This window comes from Rana temporaria, chromosome 8, assembly GCF_905171775.1.
Source record: "Rana temporaria chromosome 8, aRanTem1.1, whole genome shotgun sequence".
NCBI lineage: Eukaryota > Metazoa > Chordata > Amphibia > Anura > Ranidae > Rana > Rana temporaria.
This window is the reverse complement of record NC_053496.1, coordinates 75,511,204-75,533,749: the sequence shown is the minus strand read 5'-3', so window position 1 is coordinate 75,533,749 and position 22,546 is coordinate 75,511,204. Positions and strand designations below refer to the sequence as shown.

The following is a 22,546-nucleotide window of genomic DNA, read 5'->3' as shown; positions in this document are numbered from 1 at the left end:
AAGGAGATAGGGGAGGGGGAGGGAGAGGAGTGGCCTATGCTGCGAGTGCTAGTGGGAGCTGGGAACTTGTCAAATCTAGGTTCCCCCCAAAAAAAATTACTTGCCAAATGTGGCATATAAGGGGGCGAGGAGTGCTTAAAGCCGATCCACTCTTTTGGGTGGATCTCAGCTTTAAGGATGAGTGGCAAAAACCAGATAAGAAAACTAGCAGACTAGCAAAAAATCCTTTAAAGGAGCCTAATGTAATTCCTTTAATTTATGCACCAGTTGTTGACGCATTCCTAATGTGCCTGGCCAAGCATATAAACTTGCCTATTGGGGATGCAGTGACCTTTAGAGATGTACTTGACTGCAAGATTGATCTCGATCTTAAAAGAGAATATTCGGCAGCAGGAGGTGCAGGAGGTGCTTGCAAAACAGCTATTGCTTTAGCCGTGGTAGGGAGAGCAATTTCCTGGTGGACCTCCAATATCAAAAAGCCATGCTAGAGGGTGCTGACCAGGAAAAATTATAACAGCCCTTCAGGAACTCAGTCTTGCAGGAGACTTCATGGCAGAGGCGTCAGTGGGCATAATTAGATCCTCCGACAGTGCAATGCAGGCTTCTGTTAATTCCAGAATGGCCTTGTGGCTGAAATCTTGGGTAGCGGATACAGCCTACAAAACCAATTAGTGCAAGATACCCTATGATGGAGCAAATCTTTTTGGTTCTAAACTAGATTTGGCGATCTCAAAAGTTACAGGTGGAAAATTGGGTCTTATTTCTTCTGACAGGAGACTGAAACTGAAAGTATCATCTTACAGATGCAGCCTTCTGGAGAGATACAGGAAAGAAAATTCCTATAGGCCAGGAAGGAATTCAAGAGAGATTGGAAGAATACCCAGTCTTTGTTCTTAAAATTTCAAAAACCCAAATCTTCCTCTGTGGGGTACCAACAGAAGTCCTTTTGAAGGTACACCCATTCCGTCTCACTATAAATGATCACAAAAACAGGAGTAAATGCGGTCTCAAAATGTATTAAAATTGTCATGCAAACATGAATCATAGACAAGCCACTGAAATGATACATACAGTAAAACATGGCATTACACGTATCAAGGTATAAAATGTATATTGCAAAGTACACAGGCAATAAAAGTATCCCCCAGGCCGTTCCAACTTATAAGCAAAACGGCCGCGGTAACCCGCTGCCAATTTTTTATTTATTTTTTCTGTGAGGGAGTCAGCCAGGGGCATGGCCGCGGAGTCCGGCTCCATACAATGGCTTCTGGGAATTGTAGTCTACACAAGCGCCCTGTGATTGGCGAGCACCGTTCGATTGGCTCGGCGGAGCTGGCCATGTGTGGATGCGGCCAGGCGGGGCTGGCTGGTCTTTGAGTGATCGTATCATCTTGCTGCCGGAGTCACGCTTCTCTTGCTAGTGCGCTGTGGGGTTTCTCTCAGCCCACCCGCTCTGTTTTGCTTAGCTGTCTCATTGATTCTGGCAACAGTGCAATTTCATCAGCCAGTTTTTCTTCACATTTGTTAAAGCTGTTGGGTAAGCGGAAGATCTCCGCTCTGTGTAATCAGGCTGCTCTCCTCTCTAATCCCTATGCACTGAACAGACTATAGAGGGAGCCATATTTTTCACATAGGCCGGACTTTAAACACGTTTGGTCTTTGTTGCTTGATCCATAACATGCTGGATTGGTGGGACTCAGTGGCGGAACTACCGCCATAGCGACCCACGCGGGCGCTATGGGGCCCGCAGCCGAGAGGGGCCCGGTGAGGATCTGTGTTGCTAACCGTCCGTTTTTTTTTTTTTTGTTAATTTTTTTTTTTTTTCTACGAACAGTCCGGTACAGGGGCGGACTGATCAGTCAGGCAGAAACCGAGGACCCCAGAGTCAGGGGGGCCCCATGAGCTGCTCAGTCTGCCCCTGGATGTGCCCACAGTTTATTATGCAAAATTAGGAACGTTTGTGCACCGCAGAGGTAGTGAGTGATGTCAACCCTGCCTGCAGATGATGAGGCTGTATGAGAGGACTAGGTGCTGGCCAGGATTACAGAGCGATCATGGAGCCATGAGGATTATTGCAATGACAGGCGCTCTGGCCACCTATCCTCCTAGGGAATTCAGCAGAGGGGCGGGGCCACAGTATACATCCAGGGGAGTCTTGTTGTGTGTGGCAGCAGGTCAGTGTGTAATCACAGCATGTCTGTGATCATCAGCCAGGCTAAGTGTTCCTTCTTCCCCAGTGCCCATCTACCAGGAGCTATTCCCTGACACACGGATATCTGTACACTGAGTGTCCAAGTGTACAGATATATCAGTGTTGTATACAAGGAATAGCTCTCAATATACAGATATCAGTGTCAGGGAAAACACTCAGTGTATAGATGTCAGTGTAACACATAAGGAATAGCACCAAGTGCTATTCCCTATGTATAACTGACATCTATACACTGAGTGTTTTCCCTGACACTGATATCTGTATATTGAGAGCTATTCCTTGTATACAACACTGATATATCTGTACACGTCAACAAAAAGAACCATCAGTGGAAAGAATGTCCCTTACATTAGTGGTCAGCAGAAAGAATGTTCCCTACATTGGTGGTCCCCAGAAAGATTGTTTCTTACATTGGTGGTCTGTGCGAATAATGTTCCCTACATTGGTGGTCCCCAGAAAGAATGTTCCCTACATTGGTGGTCCCCAGAAAAAATTGTCCCTTGCATTGGTGGTCTGTGCGAATAATGTTCCCTACATTGGTGGTCCCCAGAAATAATGTTCCTTGCATTGGTGGTCACCAGAAAAAATTGTCCCTTGCATTGGTGGTCTGTGCGAATAATGTTCCTTACATTGGTGGTCAGCAGAAAGAATGCTCCTTACATTGGTGGTCTGTGCGAATAATGTTCCTTACGTTGGTGGTCACCAGAAAGAATATTCCTTGCATTGGTTGTCAGCAGAAATAATGTTCCTTGCATTGGTGGTCACCAGAAAGAATGTTCCTTGCATTGGTGATCTGTGCGAATAATGTTCCTTACATAGGTGGTCAGCAGAAAGAATGTTCCTTGCATTGGTGGTCACCAGAAAAAATTGTCCCTTGCATTGGTGGTCTGTGCGAATAATGTTCCCTACATTGGTGGTCCCCAGAAATAATGTTCCTTGCATTGGTGGTCACCAGAAAAAATTGTCCCTTGCATTGGTGGTCTGTGCGAATAATGTTCCTTACATAGGTGGTCAGCAGAAAGAATGCTCCTTACATTGGTGGTCTGTGCGAATAATGTTCCTTGCATTGGTGGTCACCAGAAGAATGTTCCTGCAGACCCTGATGTAAGTGGGAACTTTGATGTAAAGGGAATGCAGTGGACTCTGATATAAGGTGGTCTCTGGTCACCAGCGCCCCTCCCCCCACATCAGAGTTCCCCCTTAGATCATGATCTGCAGCGTTCCCCTTTACATAAGAGTTCCCTTTTACTGTAAGGGGGAATCCTGCAGGCTCTGATGTAAGGGGGGAACCCAGCGCTGGTAGAGTTATAGTGACCTGACCTTCATGTAAATGGAGAAATATGTTTTTTGACTTTTGTTTAACTTAAACACATTGCTAATAGTACTAGCTACATGTTTATAGTTCAACAATTTTACTTGCACTGTTTAGCACTGAAAACAGTAATTTTAGGTAGTTTTTTGCAATGCCAGTAAAAAATTGGTGTCGTTCGTAAATTTTGGCATCCTTGCCAGTAAATTTCACTTCAGGGGGTTGGCAACACTGGTGAGGATGAAGAATGTAAGCCGGCTCCCAGCCCGGCAAAACCCGGCCATGTCCCGAGCAGAGGCGTCGTTAGGCCTGGGGGGCTGGAGCCCCGAATGTGCCCCCGAAAAGCCCAGAGTCTCAAAAAGGGCACCATACACTATTTAGCCCCGAACGCCGGCGACCAGGAAGCGATCTGATCTGCCGAGTCACAGGTCCCGCCTTCTGGAGCCTGCAGAACATATGATGTTCATCATACGCGTCGCCGGCTCCAGAAGGCGGGAGTTTCCAATCGGCTCCTCCCCCACGCGTATCGTCACTAGACACGCGACTTATTCATGGGTCGCGTGTCTAGTGATGATACGCGTGGGGGAGGAGCCGAGTGACGCGACCATCCACCTGAGGAGATCGTCAAAGCACTGAGCGGCGTTCGTATTACTTTACAGCAGAGCCTAATGTGATCGAGGCTTCCGTGAGTGCAATCGCTGTATTGCATTGGTTTTCTTCCTTTATCCATACGTTATTTGCACCATATTTGTGTTTTCTTTTTTACATGAGCGGCACTGCCCTGAAGTGAAAAGTTATATAGAAGTGAAGCCTGTATACTTTGAACTATCCCATGAATATTGGACTGTGGTGTGTCTATTTTTCCATGTGACAGGGGTTGTACTGACTTGCTGCAGTTGCCCATGAAGATTGCATGCTGGTTTCAATAGGGATTTATTCCTAGCACTTCACTGGCACTTCACTGGATGATTTGGTATATTTTCTATTTTGCACTTGTGATCCCTTTTGTATTAAGTTTACAAGGGGGTCTCTTTCTTATGTAATTTTGTACGTAGAAATAAGTTATTATCAGCGCAACACACCTATTTTATCACTATAATTGGTTTTGTACACTCTTTTTGTGTCTGCAGCGGTATTATTTAGTTTTTTATTTCTGTATATTTTTCTTGATTGATAATTTTTGATTAATTAGTAGTTGTAGCGCTGTAGTACCATATATTTATGTAATTATAACACATATGCTTTAACAGTCAAGCATTCTAGTACACAAACGATTTAACATAAGAATTGCTTTTCGAACACAAACAATCCTCTAGAAATCAAAGTATAGGTCTTGGGCTATTTCTGCTCTTTAACAGAATCTTGTTATGTCATCAATATTCAATACATCAAACTATTGCTAATCTTCTGACAGGTATACCATGTTTGTTTTAAAGTTTAAAAAAAGTCCGGTGTTAGCTTGTATCACTTTTATTTAATGAGGAAAATCAGTTTATCGCTGCACTGCTCCATCTTCCTGGAACATTGAAATACATAAGGTGCCTTTTTCCACCTATCTCTGGTGGATCTATCTATTGTAATTGAAATACATAACTTTATTGAAAATCAAACAGTCTAACATGGACATTAGTAAGATTTCGGATCTCAAACTGAGATGAAATGCCTTCATATGGCTTTATGGTAGCAGGTATAAGTCTCTCTTTATAATGACCAAAGTAACAAATCCTATAGATTCCAGGCTCAGCTGAGACAGGTATGTGCCATTCAATTGTAGCATTGCTTTGACCACCAGTCCCTTTATGCCAGTAATATCTGTAAAAATATGAAGTATATGCTAATTAGTAATATACCATGTATATATGTAGAGACAGCTACCAGATATATTCTGTGCTGTGACCAGATACAGGACTTATACAGGATTCAGTTGTTTCCACATGGCGAGGCATATCTTTCATTCTAAATTTTATTTTACACATTTATAACAATAAATAGCTATACATATTTTTATAAACATTTATAATATTCTAATGGCTTTGTATACCCACTTGTACAATGTACAACAACCCAAATAACATCAGAATTCTGCTTTCTGTGATATGATCTTTGGACCTTGTTAGCCTATTGTATTTTAATTGCTTACTCAATAAAGCAAGGCTTTTATAAATTGCATGGAAGGGTAAAAAGATGAAAAATATAGCCATTGTACATAGACATTTTGCAGTATGTGCAAATTTGCAGGAATTTTTGGACCAACCAGACAGTAAAACTGTGCTCATAAAGGAAAATGTATGAACTTGGGGATCGGAAGATAGTAACAAAAACTGATACTTCTAACACCTGTTAAGTTTGACAAAAGATCCACCTTTGTACGAGCAATCTAAGTCATGTCCAGGAGCACCCAGCCATTGATGCCATCAGCCATTGATGACCGATTCATGATGGGGCTGGAAGGGAGGTAAATGTCTCTGTTGGCTTTACAAATAAGGACTTTCACCAAACTTTTACCAAAATGTGCCTTGTTTCTTGACCAAATTTGCAAAAAACTATCACAATAAATAGTATCACTGTAAGAGATGTAATCGGCCCCATTAAACAATAATTGCACATTTCAAACAACTTTGTTTCAGGATGAGCCTACACGATCATTAACCCAGCTATATGACCTGTCTTTACCATAATCCTGGTTATGGAAGAAGAAGCTACAGCATGGTACACAGTACTAGGTAATCCGTAATACCATAACATGGAATTCACATCTGTAGCAACATTGTCAGGTTATTTTTCCTACTAATCATTGTCACCAAGACGTTGTCAGGGAAAAAAACATTGATTCTTTTGAGTTATCCCAGGTTATTCATTACCCCAACTTTTTAATTGGGACATTTGTCAAGGTGACATCTGTCTAAGGCTACTTTCACACTAAGGCGTCAGCAGCAGGGGTGCTGTAGGAGCAGTGTATACACCGCTCTTACAGCGCCTCAAAGATGCGGCAAGCAGGACTTTTTTTAATGTCCTGCCAGCGCACCGCTCCAGTGTGAAAGCCCTCAGGCTTTCACAGTGGAGTGAAAGGACAGGCTCTTTCAGGGTGCTTTTCAGGTGCTATTTTTAGCAATATAGCGCCTGCAAAGTGCCTCAGTGTGAAAGTAGCCTTAAAGTTATACAACACATCATGTATAGAAGAATGCAGTATAAAAAAGTAGCATTAGACAAGTACATAGTAACAAGTGCACCAAAATGTGGAGATAGCTCATCAAATTACTTCAGAAGTTGTAAAAAGTACAAGGGCACATTGCCATCATCAGTATGATTCAGAAGATGGGCCAATGAGCACAAATGTTGCTAGCGAAGGCACTTGCCTTAGTAAAGGTAGAGAATAGGGCAGAATGCTTTGAAGCCCAATAAAGAGTACAGTGCTGAAGGGGAGGAAACGAGGAATGGAGGATATCCATCAGTAGTGTTGGTGGACAGAAGGTAAGAGAGAAAAAGTAGATGCGGAATGAGGCTTGCCTGGGGAAGAGGCGGGGGAAGATTCCTATGGGGTCCAGCCCGTTACACACCACAAAAATGGCCTGTTGTTCAGTTAGTGTAGCTTTAATTTTAATGTTTCAAGACAACTTTGTCTCCTTTTCACTATATTTTAACACCTGTAGCTCACATTTTGTTATTACATGATTTTTATACTTTCCAATAGCAGTTAAAATGATCTTGAGACATGGGTTTACGGATGTTTTGTTATTTTTTTCACTGTCTTTTGATATCACTATCTTAAATTTAGAATGGCGCTGCTCCATAGGATATCCCTTACTTTAAAGAGACTTCCTCTCGCTTCCTTTTAATATATGTAGCAACCCGATGTTTAGACGCTCTTAAATTTACCTGCCAGGTATAGATGTCTTGGTTAATTGATAGGAGATCAATTGATTCCACTCTAATTCTGGAATTGCTGCACTTCTCTCTTCTGTCACTAGATGGCCAGGTATCTGGTGACATTAGATAAGATAAGGGCATTGGAAGGACAGATTAGGAATTCTGTGCCATCTGGATGGCTGTCTGGGTGGACGTGTGCTGTGCTGCCCCAGGCTGCTAGGTCAGAGTCTAAAGGCCTATCCCGGGGACATCTGGCTGCTAGGCTGTCTGAGGGCCTATCCAGAAGCAAGAGAGTAGCGTAGGGTTGGGATTGCGGCTTGCAGTTCAACCATAGGTAATGGTTCTGCTAGCCAGAGAACCTGTTGTGGTTGGAGGTGGAGGCCAAGCTGTCATCACTAAGGGACCAACCACCTTATTACCAGGGACCACAGTGAGTAGCTGAAGCAAGTACCGGAGCAGTATTCTCAGCAAACGGAAACGGTGAAGAATTGGGAAACTTCAGAAGATGTCAAGCCAGGGACCCAGCCAGCGGAGGTGACGCTTGTAGAGCAGTCTTGTGTGCCAAGCTAGGGACCGAGCAGGCCAGTGGGGTGACATTTAAGGAAGATACGCAAGAAGAAGGTTGGAAGAGCTTTGAAGATCCAGTGGCAGTGGATCAGCAAGTGAGAAAGACTTATTGTAGAGGAAGTACAGAAGTTTGTTGCAACTTGTGTTAGAAACTGTTATAAGACTGTTCCATAGAAAACAGCGATCCTACACATGCAGGTGTGGTGTCTTGCTGGGTTCCTTTCCCTGCATGGCTGTCTACCTATAGAAGTCTCTGAGCCTGCTAATTAACATTGCAACTACTTAAAGTGGTTGTAAAGGTTTGTTTTTTATTTTCTAAATAGGTTCCTTTAAGCTAGTACATTGTTGGTTCACTTACCTTTTACTTCTAAATGTTTTTTTTCTTGGTTTTCTTTGTCTGAATTTCTCACTTTCTGTTCCTCCTCAGGAAGTGAGGTATTCAGACAAAGAAAATAAATCATTTATGCACACAAGACCGTTTTTCATGAAGAGAAAATTGCCATTTTTTAAAAGTGTAGCCGTTGCCGTGAAAAATGGGCATTTAAAATTTAGAACATGCTCTAATTTTTCACGTCGTAAAAAACGGCTGCGTGTAGGCTTTAACGACGGGAAAAAAAACGCATGCTCAGAAGCAAGTTATATGGGAGCACTCGTTCTGGTAAAACTAGCGTTTGTAATGGAGATAGCACATTCGTCACACTGTAACAGACTGAAAAACACGAAGACTGAAAAGTGCGAAGTACTAACACGAAATTAGCAAAAGCAACCCAAAAGGTGGCGCCATCCAAATGGAACTTCCCCTTTATAGTGCCGTCGTATGTGTTGTACGTCACCGCGCTTTGCTCGAGCATTTTTATTTCACGATCGTGTGTATGCAAGGCAGACTTGACAAGAATCATGTCAAGAAAAGCTTTGTTTTTTCCATGACATTAAAAACGGTCGTGTGTACGCTGCATTAGAAGGGAAATCGAAGGAAAAGGTAAGTGAACCAACAATGCACTAGCTTAAAGGAACCTATTTAGAAAATAAAAAACAAACCTTTACAACCCCTTTAAGGGTGTCATGGCCATAAACCCTCTGTCCTACAGTTCTGTTCAAGAGAAAATAAATCTCTTTGCATTCAAGAAGTGTCTGGCGCCTAATAATCTACTTTGCGCTATACCCATCATGCCTTGTAACCCACACTACACAGAAGGATGTCAGCTGTCCCTAACTCTGGAGGTCACCATTAGGCCTCTGGGGACCCGGGAACTTGCTACATATACAGTATATGAAGCCAACAGGTTGATGGATTACAGAACTGTAGAAGCTCAAGGTACATTTGTGGCATAAAAGGAACTAATTTTAATGCAAAGAACAAAACATCACTGTGGAAGACACTGTATACTAAGACGCAGCTTACCTGGTCTCCCATGAGGCATCATTATGAACTGTATGCCATGTTCCTGTTACATTTTGATATTTTTCCACTTTAAGGTAAGTATTATCAGCCTGTAAGATAATAATAAAAAAAAAAAAAAACTTAAAAAATGCTCAGAGCAGTTTCAGTCAAATAAAGGTACTAAAACACATTAAACGGCATTTCACAATGCTGGGCGACAAGACTTATGTTTACACGCTTCAAGTTTGTGATAAACCTTAAGAATCTTATATTACAGGGTAATAACACGCACGGTTCAAAGCTTAAAGCATGTAAATGATGCAACAAAATCCAATCAAAACTCAAATAAATAATGAACTTGTGGGAAATTAGAAAAACAAACGTGTCTCAAATTTAGAGACGGCTACACAAATGAGCATATGCAGCACACGGGTAAACCTAGATCACATTTGGTTCTATGTATACTGTGAATGTCCGACATATAGAATATATTAATAAACATCACTGACACAAATCACAAGCATTTAGCAAAATGATTCCATAGGACCACTGATAGTGGGGGAGGGAAGAAGTGTAAGGCAAGTGGTGCAGAACAGTGGCTTAAGCAGGCCATTCGCGAGTCGAAAAAAAAAAAGGAAAATTATTGTCGATCTTCAGGTTTGTTTGTTTTTTGCATCATTAGTGTGCCAGCTGCAACACGTGATTGTCATGCCACGACCAAAAATGCCTGATCCAACGTGCTTGATTTTTTTAGAAAAACAAATGATTGCACATGTAGCGCCCCCCCCCTTTTAGTTAGTGGGGCGTTACGCTAAAGTTAGTGGGGAATGGGAGACTTTGCTTGCTCCCATTCACTAATTGTTAGTTTGAGCTGGTGCCAGTTCAGAACTGCCTCTTGGGTCAGTCTGTGTGTCCAGGGGCGCTCCCACCCCTGGGCGACAGTTGGCGCTATAGGGGTTCTGATGGAACAATCCTTCCCCAGCAGTCAATCAGAGGAGTTCCCCTCTTTGGGCATGCTGGGGGGGGGGGTATATCTGGAGAACCGGCCATTTTTTTGGGTAGTCTGCGGGGCCCGAGTTCCAGGTGCGGTATCCACGTTTAGGGTGCGCGCATCCGCGGGCCCCATCCTCATGGCCAGTCGGGTCGAGGCTGTGCCTTTCGCTGATGAAGAAAAGGACCCCAGCGGCTTGCTGGGTTCCAGATCCCAAGCTGGAGGCTGAACGGTGGGGGATTGGCTCGGGAGAACCTAAGTGCAGAGGTTGTCTGTGAGGCCTGGACGAACCACCGGGGATCCGATCACCGCGCTACGTGACAGGTATCTTTCTTTTACTGTCAGTGGGTGATCCTGTAGAGCAAAACTTACTGGGAGGATTCTCTATCCTTACACTTCAATTATACCAAGAAAATGTACTACGCCTGTGGCAGAGGCATTGTTTCCTCCCAGTGATCAGATTATTACGAGCGACCCTTTGACTGCCAGGTCCAAGTTAATTGCCTGTCCAAGGGGCACTTACCCACCCTGACAAGGGTGGCGAAGTTAAAATCCTCTGAGCCGAGAGCAGGCTTGCTCTCTATGTTTCTTTGATATCCAAGGCCTGATGCTACAAGTCTTTCCTACTCATCAACCTCTTTCCTATACTGTGTGTCAAGTTGATGTTGGCCTTGTTGGCTCTGGAATAAAGCATTAAAAAAACCTCACGCTACCTGCTGGACACTTGTTCTTTTAGCCACACTCACAAGCATCGCCATTACACAGAAGAATTTGGTAACTTAATACGCCGATCCCAAATTAACCAGCGGCTCCTTCAGGGGTAGCGCTACACACAATTGTATGTGCCGTTTCGTTTTTTTTAATCAACAGGATATTCGATTTTCAATTAATCTATGGCCAGCCTTAATAGTCAACATCTCTGCCTAGCAGCACTAGGGTTGTTTGTTCAAATCCCAACCACAACACTACCTTTTGAACATGCACTTTCGTTTACATTTGTTGTTGTGCGAATATTTTATTGATAAAAGTTTATATTTTTCAAGTAATATTATGTAAGGGGATTGGAACAAGTGCACCATTTATACAATTACCATATCCTATATATAGTGCCTGAGTTCACTATTTAACAGTTGCAGATGTTCTGTCGGTTAATTATTGATATTATTATTTATCAGTACTTTCATTCATAACAGCTTGCTTACTATTGTGATTTCTGATTGTCTACAGCTAATCACATGGTACAGGGGGCTGTGATTGGCCCAGGTACCATGTGAAATCTGTGGGCCAAACGCAGCATCACAATACTGGAAGCCATTCTTGACTATTTTCTTTCATGTGAAGGCTTTGACCAATCACAATACCCCAGTCATTCACAATGGCTGGGTACCAGGCGCCATGATTCATGGTGTCCGGTCACGATATCATGCCGCTGCACTTCCCATGGGGTGGGCCAGTGTACATGTGCACCGCAACAAACCAGTACATCATAGTGCCTGCAGCTGCCACCTGCTCACAGTAAAAGTACTGTGAGTGGGTTGTAAGTGGTTGAACAAAGCCCAATTAAACCGTATAAGGGGCGTCAGTGTTCTCAGGGTCAGGTTAGGGCAGATCATTACAGGTGCAGGGGAGAAGGGGCTCGGTACAATTTAGTGGCTTTTTTGGGGTGACCACTACAATTGGGTTCTTTATACATTGGCTCTAGATATGTCCATCAAAGAATGTGCGTTAGAGACCTGTGATTGTAAGCATCTTGAGGTCAAGGGAATGATGTGAATGAGCTATATAGTGATGTCTAAATTGTCAGCGCTATGCAAATACTTATAATGGAGATATTATATCACAGATCCAAAACTAATTGCTAAAAAGTCAGTGATCGGTTGTAGAATGTATGCATTTCCTGAGGAGTGTACCCATATCAAACAGCAACAATTAGGACCAAATTCTCCAACTTGTCATTGTAGTGCTGCTAATTCTCACTTACCATGTATGGTGCAGAATTCCTGGGGTTCCCAGCAACAAATGTAACTGAAGCTACTTCACCCTATGATGGCATAATATAGTAGACAGATAAAGTCATGTCATAAAAATACACATAGCGATGTTCTATATAGATAAAAAGTGTATTTGCTCTATGTACTAAGAAGAAGAATGTTGGAATGGAATTTCAGGCTATTCATAGTAATCTAAATAACACAAAATATCACAATAAAAGCAATACACAATTTATGCTTTAACAAATAAACATTTTGTATATAGGTTGTATGCATAGCCTGTCTACACGATTTCCTAACAGTATTTATGTAACATGCACCCCTTATTGTTGCTAGGTTGGGTTTTTCTGAACTCACCTTTTTTCCCCATTTATTAAAATAATTCTGTGGTAATTTAGCAATGGGCTACTTTTGAGCTCCAAAGAGATATACCGTATTTATCGGCCTATTGCGCGCCCCGGTGTATAGCGCACACCCCCGAACTTAAGGGAAAATTCCTGGAAAAAAAAACAGTTTGGATGCCCCTCGTCGGTGTCTTGCCCGTCGTCCATCGCGTCCTGCCCGTCGTCCATCGGTGGCCTCGTCCGGTCCGGCGCCCTTCTGCGGCCATCGTGGTGTCCTCCCCGCTCGATCCGTTTTTGAACCACTGCACCGACATATACCGAGCGCAGTACACTCGGGTATAGTCGGGCAGGCTCGGCTCCTCTCGCGTAAAGGACGTACAGGACGTGACCGCGAGAGGAGCCGAGCCTGCCTGACTATACCAGAGTGTACTGCGCTCGGTATATGCCGGCGCAGTGGTTCAAACACAGCGCGGGAAGCGGGTATCTGCGTATATCGCGCACCCACGATTTTGCCCTGATTTTCAGGGCAAAAAAGTGCGCGGTATACGCCGATAAATATGGTATGCACTTCTCGTACATACGACTGGTTTTCCTGTCGGGAAAATTGCCATGACAGCTTTTGGCCCAGGGGAAACTGACCGTGTGTACGCTCCATAGCAGTTTTTCCAACAGAACATCTTTTCTTTTTTCCCTCTGGGATTCCCAGCAGTTTTTAAGCCGGCAATTTTTTCTATGGGGAAAGCCTGCGGTGGAGCATACACACGGCCAGGTTTCCCGACCAAAGTTCTCATGGCAGTTCTCCTGCCAGGAAAACGGCCATGTGTAGGGGCAAAATGCTACCGAGCAGGTTCTCAGTTTTCCCGGCCGACTTTTTACCACTGGGAAAACCGATCATGTGTACAAGGCATATCTCTATAAATACAAGCTGGTCATTGGGTTATCTTTTTGTGTACGGGACTTGAAGGGCAATATTGTAAAGTATTTAAGTTTGCTATTGTACTGGCCAAGACTTGTTGTCATATCTTCATGTCTCTCCATCTCCCTCATTCTCTCTCATTTCTTTGTCATTTTCTTGAGAAAACACTAAACATATGTAATATATAATAAAGGTATTCCACGTTTTACCTGTATAAATAGGCATTGTAAAGAGGTTCCATCTCTTAGCAAAAACGTTATGTCTTTGGGAGGGAAGCACAACATTGCTAGGAAGAAGTTTTTGGCCAGGCAGGTCAGGCAACCTGCTGCAAACACCTGCATCCAAGCTTGCAAGTTTGTGACCTTCCCTTTAGCCAGATCATGACAGTATAACCATACACCCACTGAAGTCAATGTACATTCTTACTTATTATAGTAGAAATTCCTCTTCTGAGCAGACAAACATATATGCTTTAGGGCGGTAGTAAACAACAGCCATGGCACAGAGTTCTGAATTAACGGCACGGTCCATTCAGAGCCCAGTGCACATATGCTGGTAATGTCACCGGCCACTTCTAAAATAAATATCTCCTAAATGGTGCATGTTTAAGAGATATTTACTGTACCTATTGGTAAGCCTGGTTATAGGCTTACCTATATGTAAAAATTAACAAATGGAATTTATTCCGACTTTAACAGACACGTATATATTATTTAATCAAAAGCCATGTGAACCTAACAGAGAGCAAATTAAAGAATAATATTTTTTTATATATATATTATCACTTACCGGCAGATATTGAGGATTCGCCTCCTCTAAAACATCTCCAAAGGTGGTATTTCCTGGGGCTCTATCTACAAGAACAGCACCCAATAAGCTAAAAAGTTGTGACTCATTGAAAAATGGTGGCTGTGGTCCTTTAGGCAATTCACCAACAGTGTTCTGCAACAAAATGTATTGAGATAAACATCTTCAGCATGGGTGTTTTTAATTGCTTTCATCAATATTGTTAGTACTCAGCCACGACCCTTTTTTTACCTTATTTTTCCTTAATACTCCCATTCTTTGCAAAAACAAATCCATTTATAAAATTGTAAACATTATAGATGAAGACCTTGAAAACGATAGTACATTTTGCAAGTAAATTTATTAATAGAAGCTGGCAGTTTGAGCAAGCCCTCTTTTCTTATATCTCATGAATTTCTAAGCTGTGAGATCTGTGCAATTTTCCTGTTATGCCACGTACACACGATCGGTTCATCGGATGAAAACGGACCGATGGATTTTTTCATCAGATATTCGATGAAGCTGACTTTCATCAGTCTTGCCTACACACCACCAGTTAAAAATCCGATCATGTCCAACGCGGTGACGTAAAACACAATTACGTGCAGAGAAAAATTAAGTTCAATGCTTCCGACTTGATTCTGAGCATGCGTGGATTTTTGACCAATGGATTTCCCCACAGGCGATCGTTTTTTTTTTCTATCGTTTTTTTAACCATCAGAAAATTCTAAAACAGGTTCTATTTTTTTTCACCGATGGGAAAAAAAATGATGGGGCCCACACATGATCGGTTTTGCGCCGTTTTCATCAGACGAACCGAACGTGTGTACATGGCATTAGGCTTTTTATTGACATTTTATGTTTCCAAGAAAAGAGGAGAAAGCATACACCTTCTACTGCAAAAGACAAAAGTGAGACTCCATGGTAGAGGGTCAGAGCCAGGAACTCAAGCAGGAGACAACTGAAGTCTCCAAGGGTTTAAGTTTTAATAAGTTCTTATTACAATTTCAGTAAAGTAAGTAATATATAGTCAGTATACAAAATAAAGGTAAATAAAAAATGAAGAAGCAAAGCATAACAAAAAAAGGATCATAAGATTTTAATTCTGCCTGGATTTAACGCATGTAGCCCAGAATTAAATACTGTAGATATTAAATTATGTGTATGATCTTTGAGAAATTTAAGATATAAAGACACAAAAAGGAGAAGGCAAATAATTGGTTAATCAAAGCATTGTCACATAAAGGTTCATGGCCAGGCAATCAATCCTTAAACAAAAGCATTGAAAAGGTCTGACCCCAAAAAAATAATTGTTGGGGGGGGGGGACAAAGGGGAAGGGTGGTGGATATTTTGGTGCAGGTGGAAGGCTAGGGAAATTACCGGCCAGGACCAGGATATAGGGCGAGGGCAGTGGCGGAACTACCGCTATAGCGACCCACGCGGGCGCTATGGGGCCCGCAGCCGAGTGAGGATCAGGGGGGCCCGGTGAAGGGAGGAGAGGAAGAGGCGAGCTGAGGGCCCCATGGCCACTAGGTGGCCCCATCAAGGTAGCCAGCCTTGGTAAAAGCAGGGACAGTTTGTTGGAATCAGTGTTTTTTGACATCTATCACTGAAATGGCCACTACCGACATAATTTTGATGTACAAATCTCGAGATTGTAGCTGCCCCACCTCTTCACTGCCTTCTCAGCCAATGGGAGCACAGTGTACACGCCCCCTTCTCCAGCGCGGCTTTTTTGACATACGAGCAGGAGATGCCGACTGCTGGAGAGATGAGAGGGAGGAGGGGACAGCCTGCAGTGTGGGGTGGATTGCTGCCTCATAAAAGGTAAGCTGGCTGAGCTGGAAGAATTGTATTATCAGTGCTTACCTATCCTGGTGAGGAGGGGGAGGGGGGAGGCTGTGTAGCAGCAGGGCTCCTCTTGCTGTTAGATCGTTTTTCTCTGTGTGAGAAGTGCCATGCTTCTGGGAGAAGGATGTGCTGAACTTCTCCAATCTCCCTACTCATCACCTGCCCACCAATACACAGGCACAGCCTCCTCTCCTGTATTACCACATGCTATGTCTGTGAGCTGTTGGGGCACTACAAGTACCAGCATGGCAGAAGGGGCAGGAGCAGTGTGTTCTATCAGGATGATTTTTGGAAAAAAAAGTGCTGGTGTGTGTATATATCGATAAATATATATCTATATATACACACACCAGAACTTTTTTTCCAAAAATCATCCTGATAGAACACACTGCTCCTGCCCCTTCTGCCATGCTGGTACTTGTAGTGCCCCAGCAGCTCACATGTGGTAATACAGGAGAGGAGGCTGTGCCTGTGTATTGATGGGCAGGTGATGAGTAGGGAGATGTAGCAGAGATTGGAGAAGTTCAGCACATCCTTCTCCCAGAAGCATGGCACTTCTGACTCATATATTATATATATATATATATATATATATATATATATATATATATATATATATATATATATATATATATATATATATATATATATATTATACAGTCCATCCATTAAGGGCACCACCCCCTCTATGTAGAATGTATAGATTCAAACTATCCATGGCCACCCCCAATTCAGGTGTCCATCCCCTTTTAGGACGCTGGGTGCCTAAATTGCAGGGGGGGGGGGGTTTGAAGCACCTGATTAGAGCCCTAGGCTCTAATAGGCTTCACATTAGGGTGGGCTTGGAGCGCAGAGCACTCAGAGCCCATCCAGGTGGGTTTAGAAAAGCAAATTAATGTTTGCTTTTCTAACAATGAACCGGCTCTCCGCCAATCAGGAAGTGCAGGTCTGATACCCATCATGTGATTGGCTGAAAGGACAGGCGCTCCTATTGGACGCCTAGCAGGAGAAAAGAAGAGGTGCAGGGAGTAAGCAGCTCGCCGCTGCCCGTCCCACATCTCACCGCCGTCACCCACTGCCTGACCTGCCACCAAGATGGGGCAAGTGTCGGTCAGACAACAGGGGGGGGGTGCTGAGGGTCACAGTGGCTGCATTTAATGGCACAGTGGCTGCATCTGTGCCCCATCAAATGCAGCCAACTGTGGGTCACAGTGACTGCATTTGATGGGGCACAGTTGGCTGCATTTGATGGGGCACAGTTGGCTGCATTTGATGGGGCACAGTTGGCTGCATTAGATGGGGCACAGTTGGCTGCATCAGATGGGGCACAGTTGGCTGCATTAGATGGGGCACAGTTGGCTGCATTAGATGGGGCACAGTTGGCTGCATTAGATGGGGCACAGTTGGCTGCATTAGATGGGGCACAGTGGGCTGCATTAGATGGGGCACAGTGGCTGCATTTGATGGGGCACAGTGGCTGCATTTGATGGGGCACAGTGGCTGCATTTGATGGGGCACAGTGGCAGCATTTGATGGGGCACAGTGGCTGCATTTGATGGGGCACAGTGGCTGCATTTAATGGGGCACAGTGAGGCTGCAATTGTTTGCCCATGAGAGGCTTCTGGTGAATTTAGTGGGTCACCAACTCTAAGCCACTCAGCATTTCACGGAGCTTGGTGCCTCTCCGCATGGGTTTGCCCACATTCATGTTGCATCAAAAAAAAGATGGCGGCCATCTCTAAGCTTGGGGGCCCCATAATCTCCTATTGCCCGGGGGCCCCATGAGTTGTCAGTCCGCCCCTGGCTGTCCGTATCAGCAGAGAGCGGAATTGCCTGCTGTAATAGCTTTCATTAGAACTTCCAGTGTTCCCGGGGCTCATGTCACATAGCACCACCTCTTGGTCCGGCACCTTTGATCGACAGAACGCCGGTCCAGTGTGGGACATGTGACGTCATCAAAGGCGTTGGGCTAAGAGGTGGGGCTATGTGACGATGAGCCCTGGGAAGACGGGAAATTCAAATAAAAGCTATTACAGCGGGCAATCCCGCTCTCTGCTGATCCGGCCGGCTTGCCTCTTCCTCTGCACAGGTGAGGCTGTATTGGGCACAGGCAGGCCAGGCAGTATTGGGCACAGGCAACGCTGTATTGGGCACAGGTCATGCCGCATTGGGCACAGGCAATGCTGTATTGGGCACAGGTCACGCTGTATGGGGCACAGGCAGGCCAGGCTGTATTGGGCACAGGCAGGCCAGGCTGTATTGGGCACAGGCAGGCCAGGCTGTATTGGGCACAGGCAGGCCAGGCTGTATTGGGCACGGGCAATGCTGTATGGGGCACAGGTCACGCTGTATGGGGCACAGGTCATTCTGTATGGGGCACAGGTCACCCTGTATGGGGCACAGGTCACGCTGTATGGGGCACAGGTCACGCTGCATGGGGCACAGGTCACGCTGCATGGGGCACAGGTCACGCTGCATGGGGCACAGGTCACGCTGCATGGGGCACAGGTCACGCTGCATGGGCCACAGGTCACGCTGCATGGGCCACAGGTCACGCTGCATGGGCCACAGGTCACGCTGCATGGGCCACAGGTCACGCTGCATGGGCCACAGGTCACGCTGCATGGGGCACAGGTCACGCTGTATGGGGCACAGGTCACGCTGTATGGGGCACAGGTCACGCTGTATGGGGCACAGGTCACGCTGTATGGGGCACAGGTCACGCTGCATTGACACTAGGGCGGCTCTGGGGGGCCCCATACAACATTTTGCTATGGGGCCCTGTGATTTCTAGTTACGCCCCTGGGCGAGGGTATATGAGTTGCTCAAAATTTGTAGTAGAAAAATAGAAAAAGAAAAAAAAAAGGCGAAGGAGAAGAATGAAAAATAAGAAAAGAAAGGCAGAGGAGAAAGGAAAATAACAAGGGGTACCCCAGGGACTCTGGTTGACCAAATAAAATAAATGTGGTTATGGTTCCAAGAAGCAGGAGGTCATATGAGATACAGGAAAGAGATCTAGCTAAGGCTGCCAAACGTGTAAGAATTCATCATGCGTGCCTGCAAGAATCGCTGTTAATTTTTCATGAATGAGCATTCCGTGGATTTGGTTCTTAAAGTGGTTGTATAGTCTTTTTTTTTACTTTTACCTACAGGTAAGCCTATAAATAAGGCTTACCAGTAGGTAAAAAAATATCTCCTAAACCTTTACGGCTTAGGAGATATTCCGCTGACTGCAGCTGTGCATGCGCACAGGGGATTCTCGGCTTAAGGCCCAGCAGACGCCGGACCTTGCCGGAAAGAATTCTCCCGTGCGCATGCGCATGAGTAACGACATCACGGCTCCAGCCACTCACAGCGCTGGAGCCACGATACATGGAAGAAATGCCGTGGAAACATGTCAGCTACCTCAGCGTGGACCAGGTAAGTGTCCGACGCCTCGGTCTAAGGTAAGTATTTCATAATGAGCTAGTATGTGGTGCATACTAGTTCATTGTGCCTTTTTCCTTACAGGGGTAACAAAAAAAATTGTGTGAGCGGGTATACAACCGCTTTAACCACCTCGAAATTAAGGGGAGGTCATTTCCAGGATTTCACAATAGCTTGTTTTGTCACCTTAAAAGTATGGGTAAGAAGAGTGCGCTTTCAACACCTAGTGTTTTCAATTGGTTTATGCAAAAGGGGATTCCCAGGAAGCTTTACACAGGTTATCATGAAGGGCAGTATTGACCAATGTGAAACCTGTATTCCTTACTTTTGGACATGTCCACCAAATATGTTTCATGTCACACAAATCCTGGCAGCCTCAAAAACAATTAGATGGATACGCGGGTATGTATTTAGCCGGTTTGGCTGGTGTATACAGTAGTACCAATGAGAAATTACCTTGAAGGAATTTTCAGGTGCAATTAAATTACGGGATGATTTAAATAGAGCCTCCCATATCTTGCACCATTCTTCAGAGGATAGTGTATTGCCAAGATCTAGTTCCCATTAGAACAGTAAGATGGCATATGTGCTCCCGTATGATTAAGGATACTAGTGTACAACAATGAAAAGAGGCCCCTAGTCGAAGGACATTTGTGGCATACGGGTTCAAAGGCTGTCAACAGTAATGAATGAGTATGATTTTTGGTTAGAGAGTTTAAAAAATTGTAACGTTGTAGATAGCGGAAGAGAGTTTAACCAGTTAAAGACCAGCCAGTGCAGTTATACTGCGGCAGGTTTGCTCCCCTGGGCGAATTGCCGTAGCTGTACGCTGGCTGAGCTTTAGTGGTGTGACGACGGAGTCAATGCACGTACTCGGCAGGCTGAGATGTTCGCTGGGCACCCCCGATCGCTCCTGAGAGAGACAGAATGGAGATTTGTCAATGTAAACAGACAGATCTACATTCTGTCAGGAGAGAGGAGACAGATCTGCTGTACATACTGATTATGAACAGTGATAGGTCTCCTCCTCCAGGCAGTCCCATTCCCCCACAGTTAGAAACACTCCCTAGGATACACATTATTCGCCTTTTTTTGCCCCCTAGTGTCAACTCCTTCCCTATAAAGAGAAAAGGAGGGCGCACTGAACTTGTGCATTGCCAAAGATAAAATGTATTTAATACTGTAACAACAGTAGTCATACTCACAAACGTGTTAAAAAGGCTTTTCAGTACACCAGCAAATGGAACCGTGTCTCTAGACACCTACAACCTGGACCGGGGGGATGAAGGGGACCAGATGGCATCGCAAACGGCTAACAAGCCTTTTTAACACATTTGTTTGTGAGTATGACTACTGCTGTTACAGTTCTTAATACATTTTATGTTTGGTAATGCACAAGGTCGGTGCACCCTCCTTTTCTCTCTATATGTTTCAGTTATGACACCCATTGTTCTGAGGAGGGCAGCAAGACCACAGGCATTTCACCTCTTATGCAGAAGGTTGGCTGCACCACATATCTATGTACTAAGCCCCCAAGCGCAGGAGATTGTGTTGTGTTGTTTTAACCTCTTCCCTGCCAATGACATTTATACAGTAATCAGTGGCTATTTTTAGCTCTGATCGCTGTTAAAATGTCAATGGTCCCAAAAAAGTGTCAAAAGTTTTCCACCTGTCTGCCGCAATGTCACAACCCCGCTAAAAATCGCTGATCACCGCCATTACTAGTAAAAAAAAATAATAATAATGCCATAAATGTATCCCCTATATTGTAGATGCTATAACTTTTGCGCAAACCAATCAATATATGCTTATTTTGATTTTTTTTACCAAACATATGTAGAAAAATCCATATTGGTCTAAACTGAGGAAGAAATTCTTCTTTCTTCTATTTTAGGGGGGGATATTTATTATAGCAGAAATTAAAAAATATATATATATTTTTTTTTAAATTAACTGTCTTTTTTTGTTTATAGCGCAAAAAAATAAAAACCGCAGAGGTGATCAAATACCACTAAAAGAAAGCTATTTGTGGGAAAAAAAGGACATACATTTTTTTGGGGTACAGTGTTGACCGCCCAATTGTCAGTTAAAGCGACGCAGTGCGGTCTCGCAAAAAATGGCCTGGTCATTAATAGGGTAAATCCTTCTGGTTAAAAAGCAGAATATGTTAGTGAGGTTAGTGGAATTACCCTTTTAGATAGCTATCACCACATACTATTGGAAGATTTCCCCTCACCTCCTGTTATAGCGACTGTACAATTTTGGTTTTCCCATGACCTGTCCCAGTTACAGTGGTCGCCAGGAGAGAGATAAAGGGACCCCCCCCCCCAAAAAAAAAAAAAAGATCTGAGGTTTTAACTGCCCAGCATTCTATCCAAAAATAAAATAGAATTAGAACTTACCGTATGTATTAACACCTTATATCATATAGTACCCTCCCATATCAGTTTTGATGGAATTTCCTCAGTAATTAGATTTACCTCTGCAATTGCCTTGGCCAGCCCTCTGTACAGCTTCAGGTATGCAGACAGTGTGTGAGGCCCATAAATAGTTGATGCAGCCTCATACCTCTGAGCCTGGATTGAGAAAATAAAAAATACATTTAGTTCTTTCATTTATTATTAGAAGCAGAGATAACCTGGTCATTAGGATTCTGCAGATCACCAATCAGTGATTTATTATTCACACATCAAACAAAATCATCTCCATGTTCACATTTCCAGGTCAAACTTCAGTCAACAAAAATCAGTTTACTGTTTAATTTTCCGTGCACATAAAATCAAGAAATCAATCTATGTTATCATGTCCTGGCGTGAAAAAAACGTTTTATTAAATACAGTTATGCTACACACAGCTTTATTAATACATGCATATAAGAAGTGATGGAAGTGTGTAGTGTTTACT

At 43.8% G+C, this 22,546-nt stretch overlaps 1 protein-coding gene across 1 annotated transcript in view; it reads right to left on the bottom strand.

Moving 5' to 3' along the window:
• Window positions 1-4,975: 4,975 nt before the first annotated feature.
• Window positions 4,976-22,546, bottom strand: part of ASAH2 (N-acylsphingosine amidohydrolase 2) — an 83,856-nt gene continuing 66,285 nt past the window's right edge. The window contains exons 17-21 of the mRNA XM_040362061.1: window positions 22,123-22,218; window positions 14,368-14,520; window positions 12,309-12,368; window positions 9,358-9,446; window positions 4,976-5,333 (exon numbers count right to left, since the gene is read on the bottom strand). Coding sequence (XP_040217995.1) covers window positions 5,117-5,333; window positions 9,358-9,446; window positions 12,309-12,368; window positions 14,368-14,520; window positions 22,123-22,218 — 615 coding nt within the window. The 3' untranslated portion in view covers window positions 4,976-5,116. The remainder of the gene's footprint in view (window positions 5,334-9,357; window positions 9,447-12,308; window positions 12,369-14,367; window positions 14,521-22,122; window positions 22,219-22,546) is intronic.